Below are 25,843 nucleotides of genomic sequence, written 5' to 3'. Positions count from 1 at the left end.
TCTTTTGCTCAAATAATATAAACTTTTCTCAAATATATTTTAGCCATTTATTATTAAATAACTGTTATTAAATAAAAAAAATTTATCAGAATATTGGAGCTGAACTAAACTGAAATAAAATTTATAAGTTGTATATACGATTTTTTATGTATTTAACGGTAAAGCAGCCTATTAAACAAGGAGGATAGGCTAAATGTTTTTTGATGCAATTAATAAGCGTTGCATTCAAATTTCGACCAATTTTTCATATATAATGTCGGTTTATTACTGTTTGTACCTATTGCTTTTTTCAAAAGGCAGGAATTTTGAATATTCGCCTAGATCGTCTAACTTGTTTAGGCCCCACTGTTTGCAAAAGAACATGATGATGACAATTGATAAAGAGAGAAACTTCAAAGTTGAACTTTTTAAAGATTAAAAGCGACTCTCACTGTAGCCCACTGTGATCCTTACTCGGGAGTATAGCAAAATTCTAACTTCAGAATCGTGACTCCAAAAGCCTCCGAGAATACTTTTTTGGTTCATTTTGTTAAATATTAACAGAATATTGCTATTTTGGACCAGCGGTTAAAAAAAATTGGCCCCATAAGTCGAGGTACAAAAAAATTCTTCATTTTACACTTTTTTCGACTAAAATGATTCGTCTATTAGTTTAAATCTCTGAAGTGTAAAAGGTTTATATAACTAGTAAATTTCTATTATTTATTATAGCCTTACGAATTTCATGTCATGAATCTTAAAAATGTATGTAGATTTCATAGAAAAATGAGTTGTCATAAAAATTATCTGTTTTGTTGAATAAATTTATTTGGAAATTTCATCATTCATAGTATTTTTTTTATGTAAGAGTACAAGCAATACTTAATTATAACAAAAAAATAACGGAATTACAAATGACGTCATTCTTATAGTGTATGTATTACATACGTTTATAATAATTATCATGTATTGTCTTTTAACATTAATTTTATTATCATTCTTAACACAAAACAACTAAAATTGAATAAAATTCACACTAAATGTTAGGCACTCACTCTTAGTACAAACTTTTCTATTCTAGTTTTTTGCATATTCACGTACGTTCCCCTGCAAAAAATATGTGAGGACCTTGAATCCTTGAATATGAAAGGAACACAAGGATCAAAAGTTATGTTGGCAAAAATTTGGGAGCTTAACTTTCAATTATTATCATGAGATTTTTTTTAAGACAATTTAAATCATTTTAGATTAAAATTAATGCTTTGAAATAATGTGTAATTTCTCTACAGAATAATCTTTCCAGATGCTATTTTAAAAAACTTATCCAACGAGACTACTCAAAGTTATGCACGCAAAGTAGCTCCAGCTTCCAATAAGGAAAAAAAACTCTTTCACAAATTTTTAGATGTTTGTAATACATTACTCTAGTTGGAAGCAATATTTTGCTTCCGTAAGCATGTAATATATGACTTGGAGAACCCATTGATTTTTATACTTTAAACAACGTCCAAAAATTCGACCAGGGGAAAGAAATCACGTAAACTACGGCCCAAGAAACATAAAAGTCAATGGACTCCGCAGGTCATTTAATCTGGGGGTGGTAAGGTATACTCTGCGTCACAAAATGTGCACATGTTTTACCATTCTAAATGATTAGTCACATCAATGAATGAGTCGTCAATAACAGCTCTGATCTTGATGATTTTTTTTTCAAAATGATTCTTTTTGTATATTATTTAAATCAGAAACATTCCCGAAGGGAAAATAATCTATAGGGGGAATATTCAATGTCGTGACTGATATATCGACGCCCAGAATAAATCGCTAATGATAGAAGATTCAATTTTCGAGAAGATATTGATTCTATGCCGTAGTAAATATTAGTCACAGATTTGATCATTAAGTATAATTTCTTCAGTGGGTAATTTGTAGATCACATCTGTAATATAATTGCCTATACACAAAAGTAAATTACTGTTGATATTTTGTATCACTAGCCAGTTTCGTGCACTGCGAAATTCCTCACGTGGCGACTAGTTTCTTTTTGTGTTTGCTCGTTAACGCTTCCATTTATTAATTATAATTTTATGATTTTATTAGAAGTTTATTATTTTAAAAAATTGGTTGATGATTTATTAATTTTTATTTGTATCATAATTACTTATTACAATAATAGCTTACGAATATTATCTAATATATCAATTACAAGGCCCCTAGTGACCTTTAACATGCAATTGAAACTACTGCTAGTGTTATTATTTTTATGAATGAGGATACCAATTTATGTTATAATTATATAGAGGATTCTTGGATTGTCGAAAAATATTGGGATACATATGTAGAGTATTAGACTGGTTTCTGTAAACTCTGTCACATTATTACATGGTATTTATTGAGCCCGTAAAAAGTTTTAGCCTTTAATAATTTTGTTGTATTTCTTCAAAAAATAAGAAATAAAAGTTTTCGATTTAAATACGTGCCCAATAGATTAAGTTCTCTTAGGATAATTTTTAAATCGTGTATATACATTCTCTTTAATACCCTTTATAAGCATGTAAATTTTTAAATCCCTTACGAGGTATTAAATTTATAAATTTGAGCTGTTAAAATTTTTAATCCCTTAAGGGGTAATTTTCTTTAAATTACTTTTAACAGGCAAATAATTATTAAGATGAAATGACACATTATAAAAACCAAATTTTAACTCGCAACCGCTAAAATTTCCAATTGTCATTCGTATAAAAACAAGTGCTATACTGATAATACAAATTGCCACAATTTCCCTTATATTTATATAATCAATTTGTCATTATTTATGTTTTTGTTTTTCATACTTGTTGGTTTAATTAACATGGTATGTGCATTTTATAAAATGGTTGACCTTCATTATCGATAATTAGTAGCATCGGTGTTTAGATTAACGACAACAAATTTGCTATTTTAAAAAAAAGAAAATTGGTAGCCAATTAATTTATCTGAAAACACGCCGTGTGGTGTTTAAATTAACGACAACAAATTTGCTATTTAAAAAAAAAGAAAATCGGTAACCAATTAATTTATCTGAAAACAAGCTGTGTGATGCGACCCTTAAGGTCTGGGTAACTTTCCAGTATAATAAAGAGTTATGATATGAAATTCTTTTGGGATCATATGGCCACCAATCATATCAATCTATATTTATATGTGGTAATGTGAAGTTTTATTTTCTGGCAGACCCTGTTGTCTGATAGAAAGAAATCTTTCACTTTCTTGACAAGCACGGATTATTATGAAAAATAATTTGCTATCATAAAATTTAAATTAAATCCATTATTGTTCTATTTTGTAAGCTGTGTTGGGGGACATTTTGTATGCGATGTTTACCAAATATTTGTTCGATGTTCTCTCTAAATCGAATATTTGCCTTTTATGTGGTCACACAATCTCGTCTCAATAGTTTAAACCCATATACATAGTGCTTGCTCATAGATTAATAAAATACTTTATATGCACTTGTAGTACAAATAATGATTCAGTAATTAACTGGGAATATTTTCTAAAAAATGTATTCACATAGGTACAAATTATGAAAGTTTTTTAAAGAATTTCCGTTAGTCAATGAATCAAAAACCTTGAGTAAGTTAAATTTGGTAAAAGCACACCACACATTCCAAAATATTACTCATGAATTAGGATACTGTAGCCTAAATTAAATTATAAACTCATAATATCAAATTCCAAAAAAGAAGTTTTTTTGTATTTCCATTACATTGAGAACAAATCTAGATTTAATATTACGCTGAAATGAACGTATTAAAATTAGTTCACGCGTTTAAAAATCTATAGTTGTAGCCAATTTCTATGACTCCCTAAAGATTCGTAAAAAATCAATCAAATAATAAGTTTGACCGCTATGTGTGTCTGTCTGTGGCATCGTAACTCCTAAACGGATGAAACGATTTGGATCTTTTTTTGTATCGTTTGAAAGGTAATTTAATGGGGAGTGTTCTCTGCTCTTACAAGTAACCATAACAACTAAAAAATAGGTAACGATCCTCAAATTGGTTCAGTTTGGAAAAAGCTTTAAGGATAAAGGTAATTTAATGGAGAGTGTTCTTAGATACGTTTTAAGTGCAAGTTTAGGATTCCGTATCCGAAGAATTTCTCGGGGTTTTTTTTTAATTTTGAAATTTCAATAAAATAAAAAAACAATAAAATAGTAGAAATACTACAGAACCGTGGGCCAAATGTGTCTTTATTAATTTTTTTGGTTTAAAGGTACAATGACACTATTATACATATACATATAAAATTAGTCACACGCCCTTGATACAAGTCGTGCCTATGGTTTTTAAATTTTATCTTCTATATGCAAAAGAATAAATTGTTAAATTTTATTGTACGCAAATTTAAAACAATACCGTAAAATTTAATTAAACCTTTTAATTAACAGGAACATGTTCATAAAAAAGTTACATCAACTTTTTACAAAACAGAAACTAATTTGAAATAATTTTTCAACCAATAATTATCCCGGCAATTGAAAACCACCAAACAAATGAAATTATATACGTTTAATTTTTACAGACAGATAAAATATGATTAATAAAATATATTTCTGGTGAAGACACTGGAAACATTTAATTTTGTTAAAAAATGGAAATAATAATAGCGGTTGAACCGATTTTTGCCAAGCATGGGTGCATCCCAATTAAATCAATTTTTAAATAATATAAAGATGACAAAGACAGTAGACAGAGATATTCAAAAAATCAATCGGAGCAAATCTATATTTTTCCTAGGTGTTAAAAAGCAATTAAAAAACCTTATCAACTAATTTTTGTGATAGAAAAAAATCGAGACCAATAAAGCAACAACTTGAACCTACATACTTGGAAAATTACATTCGTCTATGTTGATAAAATCTCCGCAATTCGTACACAATCTATGGCCCAAAAGTGTTTTAAATGAAATGCAAAATTATAATAAAAAATTAAATGAACATGAGCTAAATATTCACAAAGCAGTTTACTACAAGAATTTTTCATTTTACTTTCTTGAAGGCTTTTGTTTAGCGTGTTTAAGACTTAGATTAAAAAGTTTGGGGAAAAAACGAGCTTTTTTGTATGTAACATAAAAAGACGAGTAAGCTATGTGGGCGTAGTAAGTAATAGTTTTTATATTACATTCAAATAATTTCACTCAGTATGTGATCAATATAAAAACTAATCCACTTTATATATATTCGATAATCGATCCTGCATTGGTATTTCAAAATTAAAATATAATCAAAAAATAATACAATGAATACATTTTTTTTTTTTTAATAGTAAAGAGTGAGATGCTCGTTGTATTAAATGCCGCTCCCAGCGTGTGTAGAATATTCTCATTTTGTATTTAATTAAACTATTCAAATTAGGATTTCACCTCTATATAGTAACTAATTTGGAAGCTAAATAATAACACTTTACATTTTGAATTGATACAACAATATTTGATACAGATGCTTGTTATTCCCCAGTGCCCGATCTAAGGATAGGAGGGGGCAGTTGAGAAAATGCTCAGAGCGGAAAAATTGCTACTTTTGCGGCTTTAAATCTTTAAACAGACCAACATATTTTTAAGTATGGTGTTATGTTTTAAAATTTTTTTAATGCTGTCTCTAGATTAGTAAAATTAGTCTTAGTTTTGCAGTCTTTGATCTTGCAAAAGTCCAAGACCATTTTATCACTTTGACAAGACCAAAACCAAGAATAGATTGGTGAATTAAGGCCAAAGCAAAATCCGAAAAACCAAATCCAAGACTGAAATTATTTTTGCAAGACCAAGATCGAGACTCAACTCTGCAAGAGCAAGACTAATACTAATAATGCGAGACCAATACCAAGATTCAACTACCAAGATCAAGATCAAAATAACTAATGGTCTTGATCTTCGTCTCACTCATCATTAATAATAAAAAACCGAACATTGATTAATTTTTAACTTTCCACAAAAGTCGAAAAAAAGTGTTTTACGGGCGCATTTTTTTCATACTCTTATAGAAATTTTCGTTGAGATAAAGCTGTCTATTTATCAATGGTAGCATAATATGCCGACGGATGCCCAGTCAATTTAATAAAGAATATTATTTCTAATCTGTACATAGAGGTTGTGCGGCGTTCTGACCAGAATTTTAAATTTGTATAAAAATAGTGTATATGTATAATACAATGTCTATTATATAGTTTTTATTATATAAATATCACATGTCAATTTTGATTTGGTTATAACTGGTTTATTTCGATCGACAACGATCAATAATCGTGAAAGGAATTGATTCGATACCAATTATTTGAAAATCAGAATATAAAAGCACTGGAATTTAAGCAAAACATTTGAAAAATAATCGTCAAATCAAAAAAAATTTTGTCGCGAGAAAGACAAAAAGCCAAGTACTAGAAAGTTTAATTAAAAGAAACTAGTACTTTTTCAAAAAAATTGGGAATTTATTTTCTCTACATAAAATTGTAGATTTTTCGAGAGTCCTGTCTCACAGCACCTGGCGAATTATGTATATTTTAAAGATGAAACGGATAAACGGTAACTATTCGGTATCCGGCCTATTTTCACTATCCGGCAGGATACCGGATAGTAATTCAGTATCTGCTTAAATATGATATACATTAACTTCGGGAGTCAAGGGAGACATTCGGATGTCAATAAAACTAGGACTATTTCGTAAACTGGGATTGTATCGATCTAAAATTCATTATAATTTATAAATTAAATAAAACACTGAAAATTGTGTTAAGTGCAGAAAGAAATACACCATATACGTAGCGAAACGCCCTTGACCGCTGCACTATATATTTGTAACGTGAAACGAACAAGGCCTTTCATAGCCTACGGGCGTTAGTAACAACGATATTGCAATGATCGGTGGATCGGTCATTGGTCATTGGCAAATATAATCATAATGTCCACAGACTGTATACCTTTAATAATAATAATAATGATAATAATACAGACCATACTTTATATAGCACTAATGATGTTTTGCTACATGTAAGAATAGCAATCTTAACGACAACGAAATATTATGCATATTACATAAATTTCATCCATTTACAGGTAAAAACCGCATCAATAACTTACACAAAAAATTATTAATACATTAACGTCTTAAAATACGTCTTCAGTCCTCAACAAGTTTATATTTGCAGTCGTCTTAAATATTTAAAGAAGAGTTAAAAGCTTAAATTTTAAAGATACCGTTTATTGGTTGTTAATTATTTTAAAATGATGGGGAAATGAATTTGTCAACGGTTTATTAAACACATCTATAAGACATCTTTCAGCTTTGTATTTCTTTTTCAAATAATATGATATTTTTCGAAATTTTTGCCTAATTATCCGCTACAATCATTTCTGATCTAAAAGTCAGTGAACACCATTTAACAAATCCTGGGTTTTTGTTAATTACTCTATTAAATCTCATAAAATTTTCGTAAAAAGGTGCTCAGCGAAATTGTAATGGCAGCGAAAAAATTTTGGAAAATTCATTCTTTATTAAAAATTTTCCTTCCACAAGTCTCTTTTAATTTAAAAGTATGTAAATAAATATTTCTATTTGTTAATAAACAATAAATTGTTTATTAACGGAACCAAAAAAAAAATAAATTGTTCATTCAATGTTAAAAAAAGTTAGTAATAGGCAACTTGTATAACGTATAAGTAATAAAAGTTGCCTATTAATTAATTTTTTTAAGTCAATTTTAACATCGATTGTTTCATTGAATTAACAATTTATTGTTTATTAACAAATAGAAACATTTGCGCAACTAGCTCATGGCTTGCTGATTATGTTTGATACCTAAAAACCTATTTAATTTAGCAAAAAGCAAGCGGTTTATTTAATTTTCCTTTTTAATTAAATAATTTAATTTTTTCCTATTTAATTTGTAACGTCTTTGACTATACTATAATTATTGTTGAAATGAAATAATAATAATAGTAACATTTATTTGTTTAAAGAACCAAAAATTCCTACATTTAAATTTTTGCTTATTATTTCTGAAAAATTATATGGTTCCAGATCCAACAAATAGTTTATTAACATTTTTTAAATTGATTTATTTCATTAATCGATTGGATTTCACATGGCAGTTTTTGGTATAATTTATATCCAATGTAAACCGGTGATTTTTTAAAAAATGAGGTCCGATGTTTGTACATGAAAGATGAAACACACATCATATAAATTAGTGATTCCCAAAGTGGTCCTTGTGAGTAAAAAAAAGAATTGGGGTCTGTAAGATGTAAACGGGGAAATCACTATCGGTCTCATTTAAGCAGGTTGCGCTTTTCATTTTCACTTTTCATTATAATGGAATTACTTACTCACAAAGATAGTTTTTTGTCACAGATAAACTGTCAGGAAGCTAACGTTTTAACTTATGTTCGATATTTAAATGCCATCTATGCATACTTTATAATAAGGTTTGAGCTGTTCTGGATTCAAAAAGTAGCTTTTTCCGCATTATGGAATATCGCCAGAAATTATTTAATTGCTTTTCCATTTTCGTATCCGGTGGAAAAAAAAGTTTCGGCGCGGTTACTCATTTCTGACACAAAAAAGAAACAAACTGGACAAATATTGGCAGTTGTTTATCAAAGCACCAGGTTGATTTTTACTCATATATATTATATAATGCATAGGTACTTAATTTAATTTGGTTTCAGTCAAAAATTAAATGTTAAATTTTTCACCCCATTACAGTTAGAAATGAGTCAAAACACATTTGAAGTTGAAGAATTTTAAACAATGCAATATTATCTAACCAGGGGCTCCACACAAAACCGAAAAACCTGGCAAGCGGTCCACGAGACAAACAAGTTTGGGAACCCCTGATATAAATTTAAAAAATATACGTACAATTAGTATCGTAGTACTATTATAGTACGTCATTTATAATACTAATGTGAACGAGGCTTTAGCCTAATGCCTAGTTTTTGTAAGAGTATTTGGAACTACAATGGCATTAAATAATAATTTAAATAATGGCGCTATAATAATTTTCCTCTATTTGAGTACCACATTTTATCAAAATTTTATATTCAGAGTCTGTGATTAGGGTGCTCGCACAATGAAAAAAATATAAAATAACTTCTCATGTTTGCATGAGATGAATTACAATCTTACCGCTTACGCCTACAGTTACTTCTTACGTTTTTCATTGTGTGAGCACCCTTATACTCCAGCACTCATACCTCAAATATAAGTTAACCTAAAATCAATTTTATATTGTTATTTGTAATTACTATGATTAGTTTTATCTTATTCTACTAAAAAATTAACTAAAAAGTGTAAGGAAACATTTTCGTAAAAATTAAATTGTTATATGTTTCAATGGCCGAATCAAACTTAATAAATATAACCTTATATGAAAACAACACGATTCATAAACAACTTGATATAAATATTAAAAATGATGATTTATCAAGTTTTATGGAAGCTGCATCAAATGCTCAACAAACATGTAATGATATATTGACCTCAATCATTGATAAACAAGGTCTCAGTAATGATAGCGAAGGTGAATTTTTTGTTTATAGTTTTGTTTTCATATAAATAAAATAAGAATTATGGTTATTTACAGTTGAAATATCTTCATCGGATGAAGAAATTGATGAAAATAAGCGAAAGTCTAGTAATTCGCCAGTTACCATTAATAGGGTTGAAAAACGAAAAAAAAATGTTTAATGTAATTTTTATAAAAATAAATTTGTGATAATAAGACTTCATTTTTTATTGCAGCAATAAACCTAGCACAACCTAGCCTTATACTATTTCAGAAGTGAAATTTGGTTTGATGACAGCTGACAGTTTTGAAATATTATAAAATGTCGCAGAATTCATTCACAAAGGACCCCGCAATATTTGATAGAAAAATACTTTTTTCTAACTCACCCTAAAATGTTCTTTGGATCATTCTGATCAAAAGCTCTCACGGGCATAAATATTTTTAACGAGTAGTTTTCGAACTACGGGCGAACGCTTAGTCCTGGCAGTGTATCACGACTACTGAAGGAGCTGACACAGTGGTGACGAGGAGAAGACAATGTCTCATCTTCTCTGTCACTGCCCAGCTCTTGTCATGAGGAGATGAACTTACTTGAGCCAGCCTCTCTTTGACGACCTCTCCGACTTAAAGTCAGTCGACGTCAAAGCCCTCCTGCTGTTCTTAAACAGCTCCAAATGGTTCATGGAGTAGTGGCCGGACATGGGCCAACCCATTTACGGTATCACAACGGACCCTATAGTCTAAGTGTGTCCCACCCCAGGACAGCCACTCTAACCTAACCTAACCTTCGTTACTGTGGCACTGAATTTTGACATTTAAAATGGTTCAGCTAGAGACATACGCACAATACATTGCAAATAGTCACGTGGTGCTGGATAAAAAGCAGGCGTAAAGAATCTGTCAGATTATGATGTGTAATATATGAAGAAATCACAAAAAAAAATACATAAATGTTTAAAACTTGTTAAAATATTCCAATTTTAAAATGTCTTTGATAGATATTAAAAATATATTAAAATGCTTAAGCAAATGTACTGAAACAGTAAAAGATGTAAGTCATTAACAAAAATAAACAATTTTTTTTATAGAAAATTTTCCACAAAATCATGATTATTTTTAGGAAATACTTAAATTATTCGTTGAAATAACTTCATCAAAAGCAAGCGAATCATCAATAAACAATATAAGCGTTGAATGTATTCAATATTTATCCTTCAATCTACAATTAAATCCGTATCCAACAGTTGTACTAATTCAACAATTATTATGCTTATGGAATCCAAAATTTCAGCTAATCGATAACACATTGCAAGATTTATACATCGATACTCTTGATATTCTCGTTAATCGTTTAGAATCTGGTTACGAAAGTGAATTTACAATTGTTAAACTATGCTCGTTACTATCACAATTAAGGTTAACACCAACCAAAATGATGGAATTTAAGTCGAGGATTATTCCAAAGTTATTAAAAATGATAAAAAATCATAAAATCAGTGAAAAATATCTTTATTTATGTTTGTTATCACAATATAATTTACAAATTTTAAAACAATTAGAATTACATACAAAATCGAATGAATTGTTAAATAATTCATCAGATATTTTCTTGAAATGTTTTCAAACCAAGCAACATTGGTTACAAGTTATGATTTCTCAAGGTATGTTAAGCAAGGAAAATGTCACAGTTGAATTCGTTGAAATATTAAATTTTATTAAATTAATTCTCGAAGCAGATTCAACAAATTTAAATTTAGAAACAATTGATAAAATTGATCAACTTTTATTGAATATTAAAAATATTTACGAAGTTGATACTTTTATTAAAGATTTTTCACTCGAAATGCATCGACAAATATTGATAATAAAATTTTGTCTAGAGCATAGTACACAAAAAGATCCAAATATTCAATCGATATTTGAAGTAATTCGTGGGAACTCATGTTTATCGACACTCTCACGATTTATCGATTTAAGTAATATTCATATTCGTAATAAATGCTTACAAATGTTAAAATTAAATCGTGAATCTCAACCAAATATATACACGGTTGATTCAAAAACAATGGTTCCAGCTAATTGGGATATTATATTATTTCGTGGCTATTGTATTATGATTAATCTTATACAATGTGTTACAACTGTAACTAGTAATTCGGAACAATATTTCTTACATGTAACTTCCGTTTTAAATGAAACTAAACAAGAGATCTTAAACTTAGAAAAATTTGAGTTACAAATAGAAGTAATTGAAAACATATTTGCGTTAATATTCATTAGGTATGAACATTTCTCTGAAGATGAGGAAAATGATGTTACAAAAAAATTATCGGGATTTGTATGTAGCGATTTAATCGTACGAGATATTTTGGATATGTTAAAATATTGTATACATGAGATAAAATGTAGTGCTCAAATAATTGATCACGACTTAAATAAACGTATTTTAATTATTGAAAAGTATGTTAACGAAGGTTTAAGTCGATTATATTTTTTAACAAATGATTCATTTATACAAAGTGTAGGAGTATTTAGTAGTCCGCAAAAAATTGATTGTTGTCGTTGTGCTGAAAGTTCTGGCACAAATATTGAACAATATTATTCCTTGGAGATTGATACCTCAGATTCAGAGAGTGATGTGACCCATGATCGACCAAAAAGTGTATTAACATCAATTGATAGTCAGGAAATCGTTGATGGTAATCGAGCAATTGTAAGCAGATCGAATAGTTTTTTATCAGATATGAATAACACATCCTCTATTGATGATAATATTCGTGTTACACGTCGACGAAAATTGGCGTCTAGACGATCAGAAACTGAGAAATCTAGTGAAGGATCGGAAACAACAGCATCTAGTGGTAGATCACGTAGAAGATACCCTAAACGAAGCAGTAATAACGAAGCAATCCGGGAACGTATATTTTTGTTAAATTTTATGTTATCGTCACCACAAAGTTTGCTGTGTTTATGTTTAGCGCAAGGTGATTATGAACGTGTTCAAAAAGTCGTAAATGTAAGTTGTAATTTATAAATAATTAGTTAAAATTCAGATTAATTTCTTTAGGCATTATTGATAAAATTGATAATATTAATTTATCTCAAAAAGTTAACATAACATAGCTTGATCTAAGCCAATAACAGATAATAGCCCTGTGTAATTATATAGTGCGTCCCCGGATAGAGGTAACTATAATTGTAAATTTCCTTATTTTGCATTTTAAGAGAAAAAGTCATTCTTTACAAGAAGTTTTGCTTATTAAGAAAAGTATGTAGGAATATTTAAAACTTCTAAATAATGTACAGGGTAGCCAAAAATTTGGTATCATTATTTTTTTTTTTGGGATAAACTACCCTTCGTTTTTAAAAATTGACAAAATGTTACTAAAAAAAGTTACTCGAAATTAACAATTATGACTCTATACAACTAATTAAAATATTTCATATTTTTAATTTTGTATAATTTATATTTCTTATTGTTAATCTCATTTTATTTTAATAATTTTCAGATGTACAACTTAGAAAAAACACATATCGCATCAAATGTTTTATTCACGAAAAATCTACAAGATTTACGTATCCAATTACGACAAGTATTTGATAAATTTGAACCTGAAACAGATAATAAAATTATGTCACCAGAAGCATCATTAATGCAAAATATCAAAAAAGTAACAGGATCAGTTTACGATACAACGCAAGTAATTAATATGACTGAACAATTCTTTTCAACAAATTTATTACCAGAAAATAAAGATAGTAAACAAATAATTGAACGATTCTCATCCGTTTATCCATTCTTAAATAATTATACATTTAATAATGAATTATTTATGCATGTATTTGATATATGTTTAACACTTGGTACAACATATGATCAAAGTGTGACATTATTGAAATGTGCATGTCGTCATACACATAATTTTGAGAATAATTCAGAGTTCTCAATATTTTATGAGAATATTAAAAAGTGTCATCAAGAATCAAACTCGATTTACATTACAAAATCTCCAAATATTTCAATTTCTGTTATGTTATTATCCTATAAATATCCGTTAAATTCAAAACATTTAAATCGAAAATTCACGCATTTAAAAAGTGTTAAAGAAAATTTTCAACAATTTTTAATCAACGATTTACATAATCAAATATCAACACCCAGTAGTTTGGCGAATAGTTCTTTAATAAAAATTTCACATAATATTAATGAATATCATAAAATTATTGAAACAAAACCAATCAATTATTTACAACGTTTTCAAAATTATATAATCCTACTTTCAAGAATTTATGAAATTTCAAATATCAATATAAAATCATGTTTTGATGTATTACAATTGAAACGTGCTAAAATTGTTGATAAAGTTGTGTTTGAATCGGAAATTAATCCAATTGAATTAGAACGAATTTTTCGTACAACTAATTTGGATTTAATATTTCATTTGATTATTAATTGTTTTCCAAAAATTGATTGCCAAATTAAAAATAATGTTCACTACGATTTTAATGATTATAATGACTTAAATAGAATTTTAGTTAAATTAATCGAAACAATTAATAAAAGTGATATTGAAATTGTTAATATTCATCCACCAAATAAACAGATGTTGGATTATATTCAAAAAAATAACATATTACTTTTATATTTATTAATTTTAATGTATCCAGAAACCAATAATGATTATACTCTTGAACAATTGAATACATCGATCATTGATAATTTAATCAATTTAGATCGAATACAACAACTTCAAATATTATACGAATCAAATAAAGTTGTTGCTGCATTACAAAACTACATAGAACCGGATTTATTATATAAATTTTTATTACAATCAGATTTAAAAACTAGTATAAAAATTTTAACAAGTTTATCGGAACGGCAATTAAAAAATAATATTAATATTAAAAATTTAAAAGATGTTGTTGCATATTTAACAGTAAATGATCTTAAATCGAAAGAGAGTTACAAATATGTTGAAATGATACAAAATATAACGATCAAATGCGATTGTGTTTTAAATAATTTAAAATATTGGTCTGGATTGGATTGTATACGGATTTTAAAAGATTTGTTGTCCAATTTTCATCAGACTATTGACGGTGAAATGAAATTAGCATTAGAGGATTTGTTAAAAAAAGTTATTATGTATGAAGATATTCGTACAGCAATTGAATATGAAACATGGTATGATGTGTATGCTAAATGTGAAAAATTTGTTTTGAATGATAAACAAAAAGTTAACTATGAATATGATCCGACGAATATTTTGAAAATTTTGTTTAATTTAAATAAGGTATGTGTTATATTTTTATTATGAAACTAAATTTTTTAATTTTATTTCAAATATTTGTGTATTTTATATGAGTCTAAAGTCCTTTAAAAATTTTTATAATTTAAGGTTTTCTCTATCTCTAAACAAATATCTTATATCGAAATGCCTGTCTCGACGTACTCTACCCTACCAATCACTATCTTAACATATTATATCACTTAACATATAAGGGTGAGACTGTAAACTTCGATGGAAAACGTACATTGCGTATTTTCATTTGAACAAATAGAAAAGAACGAAAAAATTACACAGTAGCCGGTACTCGAATCCGGGTCCTCTACATATCCGGCCTAGGACATTGTAATACAAAATTTGACTTCAAAATGCTATAAAACAAACAAAAAAATAAAATTTTGACCAGTCAATACTTGAAAAAACTCAAAATGAACAAAATAAAATCAATTAGAACAAAAACTTGACATCGAGTTGGCAGGACAGCAAATTTGAAATATGTAAAGCTGAGAAAAACGCATTTAAAGAAAAAGAAACTCTATGATTTAATATATATATTACAATATATATACTAATTACTCAAAAACGGATTTTTTTTCCTGAAATTTTATGGTAATATTCTAAAGGTTAAACAACGGTACATTTTTATGGAAAACAAAAATTAATTCCAGAAAAATCTCAAGGTTCCCTTAAATAATAGGCTTAATAGATCGAGTTATGTAATTTTGGTTACAGTGCTGATCGTTGAAGTGTAATCGTAGAAAGATTAACCGAACTTGTTTGAAATTTTATTTTTTATTGGCCAGTTTTTTTATCATTAAACATTTTTGACGTTTTCAAATAACCACCATACCGTTAAAAATTTTATATTTTGCAGAGATTTGGCGGCTATTTAGAATCGTCGTAAAGATATGAAATTATGATTTTCGTACTTTATATCCCCAACACCCTGTCTAGCTGAAAGAAAACAATGTAAAATCACCTAATGATATTGTATTTTATTTACAGATCGATTTAGTAATTAATTGGATCAATGCACATTCCATAGAAGATTGCTTATTGCATCTGATAAATGGAGATTTTATAAAACAAGTTTTTGAGACCGAAATAAATTTTAAAACAATTGAAACAATTTTCAATCAAATACCAATAAAACTTGTTGAAGAAATATGTTGCGTATTGTTCAAAACATTACGCAATATACATCAATTACAATTTTTAATTGAATATATTACATCAATTGATACAATTAATCCGAATGATTATCATAATATTAAAATTGGTATTAAACTACTTACACTATTACATCCATCCAGCAATGATAATGTTTGGACAATAATAGATCAACCTTTATTAATACTTGAACAATATTTAATGAATACAAAACTAGAAAAATTATCATGTTTAATAAAATCAATAAAAAATTTATTACCTGACACTTCCGTTGATACATCACTAATATGTGTAAATTCAGTGGATAATTTATTACGATTTTACGCAGAAAAAGCATTGGAGTTTCGTATTCGATTGAAATCAGATGATTCTGACGAAAATTCTAGTGCGGTTACAAGTAATCGAAGTATGGATGGAAGTCCGAATCATTTGTTACAGTCAATTGATTCGTTAAATACAGTTTGTTCGACAGCGGAAACAGAAATATTTGTTATGCCTGAACAACCACCAAAGAAATGTGATTGGATGCAAGATTATGATACAAATGTTTGCTTATGTTGTCATGAAACTATTTTTTCAATGTTTAATAGACGCCATCATTGCCGTCGTTGTGGACGTGTGGTTTGTGGTAACTGTTCGAGAAAACGGTTAAAAGTAAGTTGAAGTATTATTTATTTGACACCTAAGAAACCACTATGACACCCAAGAAACACATTCCAGCAGGTTTTAGCAAAAAATGATCGGTTTATTTTATTTTTCTTGATCTTTTATATCTTTGACTGTACTATACCTAAACATCTCATAAAGGGAAGGTTCTTTAATAATCAGGCCAATTGCCTACTTATAATACTTCAATTTTTCGTAGTTTACAATTGATTTGAAATGGATAGATGGTTTATATCGAATTTGCCACATTAAGTATCAAACTGTAAAATTAGATTTCATATGATAGCAAAACCTAGAGAATTAAATTAAAACTAGCTCGATCCGTGAGGAATTCCGTACCCGTAGATATCATAACTCGTGGCTGAAAACAACAAACAACAAATTTCGTAGAAAGGTGATGAAAAAAATCAAAAGTTCTTAAATTAATATTACGAGAATATGTATTAAAAATAGTAATTATATGCCTAGAGTATTAGGAGAGCATCTGTAAAAACTAACATATTTGCCTAATAAACTTATTATGAAATTCTTTGGTCAAATGAATTTGGTCTAACGTGTTTTTTCTTAAGCGGTACATTTGTAGACCGTGAGTATATTTTTCGTCAAATCTAGACATAATAAGCTTGAAAATGAGGGGTGAATCATTGAATTTGATAAAGGAATAAGGAAGATAAGGGTAGGATAGAAAAAGACTTGCTATAGTAATAATATCGATTAAAAAACGAAGAAGTTATAAGCTTTCAAAGATTATTGTTTCTGTAAGTCTCTTTATATGTAATTAAAACGTTCATATGTTGTGGATTTCTAAAAATTTTCAAAAACCAACTTCCCTACCCTGCCCGTGAAATAAAAATTAATTACCTGAAGTAATACAAAAAAATGTTGTTAACAAACCTATTTTTTAGATATCAATTTATGGAGATTTACTTGTTCGTGTATGTAATCAATGTTATAACTTATCAATAGAACCTGAAAATTTTGATGGCAATACTTCAGCAATTGTTGATCGTCCCGAAAGTGAAACTTTTGTTGATTTTTGGTGGTTGACTAATAATACAATACACAATTCAACCATGCGAGACGAATTTTCATTTGAATATGCACCAAGTGTTTCACTTTGTTTATCAATTCTAAAATTACATTCACAAAATGAAAATTATACAAAGTAAGTTTTTGATTAGATAATAGAAGGTAATTTTAATTAAAAAAAATTTTTTTTTTCAGTTTTCTACTAAATCAATGTAATTCGATATTACGTATGGTATTGTCATTAAAAGTAGTGCTTTATAATGAAATTGATTATAACATGGTTTTTCAAATGTTAAGGTAAAATATTTTAAATTATTCAATCAAACTTTAAAGTATTTCCAAAATATTATTAGGTTGTCAAGAACTTCACGAAATTCACAATATTAGTAAAACCATGGGGTTAAAACAATTTATCCCCATGCCAACATATTTTTTTTACGCAAATAATTTTCTATATATGTAGTTGTTTTTTTCGCGATGATACCTGATCTTTTGATATAGTTTGGAAATACTTTAATAGTGTAACCTGAAAACCCTTGAAAATTTGAAAAAAATCAGCGGTATTTTGAGAAAAGCATTTTTTTTGTCGATATCTCCGAACATCATGAAGAAGAGTGAAAATTTTTAAAATTCGGAAGTTTTAGACCATTTCAAACATAAAATTCTAACAAAGCGTTCAATTATAATAAACTGGTAAATTGGTACCGTTGGATAGGTCTTCAGAAAAGAACAAAAAGTTTTAAATTCATTTACACCTCAGATAAATATTTCTCGAGATATGAAACTCGAAACCTGCAAAAAATTTATCCTCCATCCACTTTTTAATTCCTGTAAATTAGAAACCTGAAAAAATATCGAGAGTGTAGTACTCAATAAAGAATTTCAACGTTAATTAAGCGCATATATATAAGGAGGGAGGGGGGTTCTGCCTGTCATATATTTTGAAAGCCTACATCCCGCGAAATATTTATTTTACTTGAAAAATACTATAAAACTTTTCATTCTACTTGTAAGACGATAAGACGGAGCTCGCGTCAAAAAAAAAATTTTACCTGTCAAACATTCTTTTTTTTTCAATTCTGATGAACAAACAAACAATAATTCAATAATTTAATAATTTCAAGATCTCTATTGGTGGCAGCAAAAGTAAACAGTGCACGTAATAACTACGATACAAAACTTGGGTCATGTGATCAACTTTTAGGACAAATTGATATTTTAAATTTACTAGCAGCTAATGATTGTTTAGATCTATTACCGACAAATTTTGTAAATGAAAATTTTAAGTATAAAAAGACACCGTTAAGTGGAATGAGTGTACGAAAGTTACGTGATAATCTAATGGAACATGAAAAGTGGAATTTAGCGATTGAAATTTCAACTAAAACAGGATTAGATACTACTGGTAAGATATATATCTAATATTCGCTCGGCTTATGCTTTTTATTTCAGGTAGCTACCATAGTAACGACCCACTACTTTATTAATATAATTGAATGGATGTACATATAAGTCTATGAATTGCATATATAGTACACATTGAAAATTTAATACTTTTTCTAACAAATTTATAATTAATTATGTTAATTTCCATTTAAAAAATATTATTTATGGTATTTCGTATCTTATTTTTACAATTTCTAATGCAATAAATTTAATTAATTGTTATTTTTCAATAATTTTAATTTGATATTTACTATACTATTTACATGTGAACAATTGCAAATTAGTCTCCAGCCCTCTTTAACGGCAAAGTTATACACAGGGAGTGCTGGCACCGGTTTGATTGTCCCTACTATGACTACACATTCAATGAATAGTGATATTACCTTTATATCGGTGTTATTATACTTACGTATTTGTATAATTGCAGGGGTATTTGCAGCGTGGGGTAAATCATGTTTAAAGGCTGGTTGTTTTCAACAAGCTCGTGAAATATTTCAATATTGTCTTGATAAAGTAAACGACGATACAATTGATTCTGAAGACTCGGAAAAATTATCAGTGAATCGATTACGACATTCTGAAACGCGATTATCTAATATCAGTATTGGTTCAACAAGTCGCCCACAAAAAAATCCAGCATTAGTCAATGAAATTATTGAAATATTAGAATCAACATCGTGTATTATTGATCCAACAGTGTTACGGAATGCAGAAACTACCCGAAATTATAAACCACCTATTAAATCGAATACATCAACAGCTGTTAGTGTTGGCTCAACAGATTCTGCGTTACACATTTTAAATAAACTAGCAAATTTAAAAAATATTTCTATGGGTAATTTTAATACGTTATATTCGGATGGCAGTGACATTAATGCAACTCAACAACAACGTCATTCAATTTTAAGCCGAAAAAATTCTAAAATACAAACATTAAAACCGTCTCAATATAAGTTATACGTTGATCAGTGTATTCATAATGAGTGTCTTTATTATTTACGAACCTATGGATCACATTCGGGATTACTTGAGTATCATTTACAACATCATAATGTTCGAGATGCGGTTGTTTATTTACAAGAGAATAAATTAAGTAGTGATTACTATGTTGAATTGTATGTACATTGTTTGAAAAGTGGATGTGTTCATTATTTACAACAGATATTCATTGACATTGATAGTACTTTAGATACATGGAAAGTAAGTATTTTATAAACTACTCTTTCTAGAATAAAACCAGTATACACTGACTATTTCACAAAAAATTTAATACACAGAAGTGATATTTCATTAAAATTTTGTGATAAACGACCCGGTAATATTTCAATTGTAATAGGTATGGCTATTTATAAGAGCGAAATTTATTGGTCCTAAGTAAATAAATTATTGATTTAAATTCCATGTTTAAAATTCTCTTCAGTAAGCTAGTATTTCTTTAATACTAGCTACAATGCCAAAAACCTTTAGAACATGTTTTACATAATAACATAAATTGGTCGTCAAATGCTGGCCGCAGGTTATCAGTCAAGATTCGTATAAGAAAATCTGACAGCACTCTGCTCTGAGAATTTATTTTATATTAGGCCCCGAATACTATTTTAAAAGAAATTCTGACAATGTGCGGTCGGTATCGTTCCGATTGGTCCGCACTCTTTTTGGTAAATCTCCTAAAGGGACAAGGAAACATTGTGAGTAGCTTCCTTTTTGTGAATCTACCATACTTCCTCTCTTTTCGAAATTCTTTCGAAAGTATTTTGTTTTTAAATGAGCATGATAACGTCATATTTAGGCTATCGGTCTGAAAAAACGTAGCAGAGAATTGTTGTGTAAAAATTGACGTTAGAGCCAACCCGTTTATTGACGTTTCTGAGATTTAAGGATTATTTATCAATATCTCAGAAGAAATAATTGAGTTGGTTTTATCATATTTATTCTTTCTAATAAAGGAATAGTCAAATAGTTTCATAGGATCTTTTCAATTGCCACGATTCAATAAATTTTTTATTAATTTTACTAATTATATATCGATTTGTAGGATGGTTTAAGACATATTTGCAGATATTTAGAACAAAATGGTCTTTTAAACGTTCTGTACCAAATTCAAGAATGGTTAGGTGATCATGTTCGAGCAGCAATGACATGTATTAAATTTTATTCATTAAATGCATCCAATTACACAGAATTACTTGGTAATTTAGAGTATCTTCATAAAGCTCAAAATCATTTAAAGTATGAACTTGAAAGTGATAATCAGTGGGTCCAAGTTGAACCAGGTATAGTATTCATACACGAAGGTCCCAAAAATATATTTACAGTTTGAATGATTATTACCGTTTTGGCCAATACATCGATGGTACGACGGTGTACTATTCGTAAATTTAAATTTGTTATTATCTGAAAATTTTTCCTTCCATTCATATTTTTCTAAAAATCATTTACAAATTGTTTTTTTTCGGTCAGGATCGTTTTCTATTGCAATTGTTCTCTTTATATCTTAAAGTACTAGTCACGATTGATTAAACTGTGGGTATATTTTTTTGGACTTGAGGCACCTATACTACTTCATTATATTTTGACATTTTGTTTTAGTTAAAAAATATGATAATTCAGAAAAATCGCTGGTATTAAAAATGAATTCACGTGAAATCGATAAACATATTAATACAATTTGGAGGCAGATTGAGATTACAAAATTTTTAGCATCAAATGAGAAATGTGGTCGTAAAACTATTGATACATTACCAGAAATGTTTCACTTTTCAAATGAAGGTAGTGTACAAATACCGACATTATTTGGCTCGAAAGTAGAAAAAATTCAATTAGCCGTATTAGCTATTACAAGTGGTGAAAATATAACTGAAGGATTCGGTATTGCATTTAGGTAAGAAAATTTTTTCAATTTTTAGGTTTCTGTTACAATATAGAATCCTATGATATTGATGAGAATTCGTAGTCATGGACATGCCTAGGGCTTTTTATTGAATCATAAATTTTAGATTACTAAATTTTTATTTTATGCTGACAAAATTTTGTGCTTCTGGCCAAGTAAATATCATTTTTATCGAATTTATTTATAATCAAATAGCTATTTTTTAACTCACCGGCGGAAACAGAGGATTATTAAAAGTTTGACCGCTATGTGTGTGTATTTGTCTGTCTGTGGCATCGTAGCTCCTAAATGGGTGAACCGATTTTGATTTTTTTTTTAAAGGTAATTTAATTGAGGGTGTTTTCAGCTATTTAAAAAAATAGGTTTAGTTTGTAGAGAGCTACAAGGAAAAAACCGAATTTGCCGGGGGTTTTTTTTTTAATTTTGTAAATTTCTTTTGTTATCTAAATATAGGTATAGGTGTGGGTTCAAGAAGGTTCAGTGAATCGTACAAACCAGGGAATCTAAACAAGTCATGTTAACATGAAATAAAAAATTCTGATATAAATAACCTTACTGGGAAAGATAAACTACTTAATGCCATATGATTCGGAAAATTGTACTGGATAGTCAAGAGGCGGCTACTTTTACTATTTATCCACTAATAATAAACTTTACATTTCATAAAAAATTCTGAAAATCTTGAATAAAAGCCGATTCTAATCCCGAAAAAATTAGTACGCATTATTTACTATTTTTTATTTTAAATTGTAGAATAATTCAAGATTTTCAACTAAATTCATCTAAGATTTATTGTATAGTTGCAAAACAATTAGCACAAAATTATAATTGTAACGATATTGAAAAACTAGTGGATTGTATCGCAACTAGTGGAATGTCTGAAGAAAGTACATCAGTTGTATGTGATGAAGTAATTTCATTATCAATACGTACTATGTGTACAGATAATATGGGGGCATCCTGCTCTATGACACAAATAGAATCTCTTATTAAATTAATTCATGATGTTAATATAAAAGTAAGTATAATTTCCCAAATCAATTTCAAAATAACACTCAGAACCCAGAATCTTATCTAGAAATAATAAATCGATTAATTTTTCTTTTTGTAGATAACCGCATATATTGATTCAAAGCAATTGAAATCAGCATATTTATTAGCAGTTCGTAATGACAGAATACGTGATATTCGGCGTATTTTACGAGAAGCTGAACGACTTAATCAACCGCATATTCGTACCATATGCATCAAACGATTGTCGCAAATTAAAGATAACAATAGCTCTGAGCGAAATTACATTTCTGAATGAGTTCTCATCAGTTTTATGTGCAGCTAAAAAAAGACATAAAAATTGTATACAAATTTTAACTAAAAATATTTTTTAATAAAATTTTAGGTAAAAATCTAGTCAACAAATTGAAAAAAATAGGTCTGACCATTTTAAATTTAATATACCTCTATATTTTTTAAATAATTTTTGTGCAATATTTCTTTCGGCCCATCATTTTCTAAAGGAAAATGTTTAACTTTACTAATTTTAAAAGCCTTAAGCACTATCAATTAGGAGACAAAATTTTGAATCTGTTATATGAACAGTCAAAATTCTGGATGTTAATCAATAATTTTAAAAATTATTACCAAAACGAAATTTATAAAAGACTAATTATTTTTAAGATTACATGAATTATATTTTAATCTTAATTTAAAATTTTAATATTAAATTAATTATTATAGAAATGCCACAAATAATTAAAGCGTTATTAAGTTTATCAGAGTACTTATATTTTATAATTCTTCGAAAAGTTATTTCATATAAAATTAACATTCTGATCGAAGTGAATATGTCGCAATCAACTAGAAATTGTTTCTTTTCATAATTTAACATATAACATATTGTTATTTGATAATCATGAGATCAAATATCGTAACTCAATAACAAAATACATATAAGTAATTTAAATATTACTTGTTAACCCAAGTTAAACTTCCATGACATTTTGATCAGCAAAGTACTTTGTTTTTAAAACAAGCACATCTATTATTGCGGCACTAAGTCACAGCAGGTTTACAACTATATTTTTGGAATCCCTGGCCACCAAAAGGTGACTTATTCACCGAAGCCTCTCTAAAAGAAATTAAACTTTCTGAAATTTCGTCGCCATTACTTGTATCTGAGTACTGCAACTCATGCCGCGAATACCAGTTTTAAATTGAATTTTTTTTTTTGCGTAAATTTACTGAGAGAAATACCAACAATATTGTTTCGTACTGATGTCATTTTTACAGTGTATAGATTTAAGTTCCCGGTGGCAGTAAGTAATTAATTTGCTTAGTTGATTGAATGACTGATTATCGTTCACAGGCCGATAGTTGAACGGCGCCATTTATTAAAAGGATAGGCTGTTAATTGAACGGCTAATTAAGCTAGTTGGCTGTGACAAATATATGATAATTCCTTCTAATAGTTTCTCTGATAAATTTTTAGTGCTTTATATTAAACAGTAATATAACAAAATCGTGCAAATAAATGATGAGAAAATATCATGTTTTTTATCTACGAGGAAAAACAAAAAATCTACTATTCCATAGGTACGCTAACTTAATGTCTTTTTTCCTATTCTTGTTATCTTAATTTTCTTGTATATGAATTATAGTGTCTAATAGAATGGTGATCACATCAGAGTATTTATTAAACGAAATAAACCATGGACCTAGAAAATAGACCGTTCATTTGATTAAAAAAAAAAAAAAAAAAAAAAAATACAATCGAATTGATAACCTTCTCCGTTTTTGTTTGAAGTCGGTTAAAAAGTTAAAATATAGAAATTCGATTTTTTATTCGTTAAAATCTGTGTATTATATAAATACGTATTTCGACTACTATTAAGCTATATTAATTTTTATTATGTGGAATTTGATATAACAAAGAAACATTTATCTTAGCTATATATTGATGTTTTATCATATCGAATAGATGCTGATTGATACCTTTGCCATGAGGGTTCTACTTACTCTAGGTCTATGAATAAAAAATGACTGAAATGTTGTAATTTTAGGGCGATTTCTCACTATACGCTTTTTATAAATCATTAGTTGCGTTCTTCAGTCATATCAAAATGAATAAATTCATCCTTTTGTTGGATAAGCATATTAATTCGCATGTGTTTCAATCCAAAATATGAATTGATTCATTTTGATTTGAATAACGAGCGCAATTAATAATATTTTTCAAATACGTGCCTTCATTTGGCACTCATATAAGAAATTTTATAATTTAAATTAATATTAAATATTTAAATGCTTTGGATGAAAAGTTTAGTAAATATTTTAACGGAAAATTAAATAATAATTGAATGTCCCCACGTTTTTTTTAAATAGATTGTCAGAAATGAATTTTATATAAGAGTTAGTGGAAACTCGCCTTTATAAATATAAATATCGTTAAAATTTTATATATATTTTATATGCAAAAATTTATTTTCATATTGTATGAATAGTTTAATAAATATTTTTATCATTTTCATTAATTTTTATTATAATACATGAAAACTAATAATCCTTTACAGCAAGAACTATCAAGGTACCGAGTAAACCAGAAAGATCAAAGATTTAATCTAGAAAATTAAGGGAATTCTAGGCTGGATAATTAGCCCTTGTAACAGAAGAAACCTTTCATTTTTAAGGTACAAAGTACATAAAGGTAAGTAAAAAGGTCGTAGACCCAATTTTTTTCTCCGCTATGGATTACTATTAAGATTATCTTCTTATAGTCTTTTAAAAGAATTACGATTTTGCACAAATAAAAGGAACCATTTTAAGTTAAAGGA

General features: G+C 28.2%; 1 protein-coding gene across 1 annotated transcript; it reads left to right on the top strand.

The window, feature by feature from the left end:
* The first annotated feature begins 16,164 nt into the window (after positions 1-16,164).
* On the top strand, positions 16,165-23,410 carry LOC123293482 (zinc finger FYVE domain-containing protein 26 homolog). The gene is made up of 9 exons (XM_044874327.1): positions 16,165-16,639; positions 17,557-17,816; positions 17,876-17,977; positions 18,805-19,085; positions 19,554-20,326; positions 21,162-21,399; positions 21,716-22,007; positions 22,770-23,034; positions 23,128-23,410. Exons 1-9 carry the CDS (start codon positions 16,187-16,189, stop codon positions 23,323-23,325), a joined length of 2,862 nt encoding a protein of 953 aa, XP_044730262.1. The 5' UTR covers positions 16,165-16,186; the 3' UTR covers positions 23,326-23,410.
* Positions 23,411-25,843: the final 2,433 nt, after the last annotated feature.

The sequence above is a fragment of the Chrysoperla carnea genome, chromosome 2 (genome assembly GCF_905475395.1).
Source record: "Chrysoperla carnea chromosome 2, inChrCarn1.1, whole genome shotgun sequence".
In the NCBI taxonomy this organism is placed as follows: Eukaryota; Metazoa; Arthropoda; class Insecta; order Neuroptera; family Chrysopidae; genus Chrysoperla; species Chrysoperla carnea.
The sequence above is the reverse complement of the archived record's forward strand: the minus strand, read 5'-3'. Positions and strand labels throughout refer to the sequence as shown.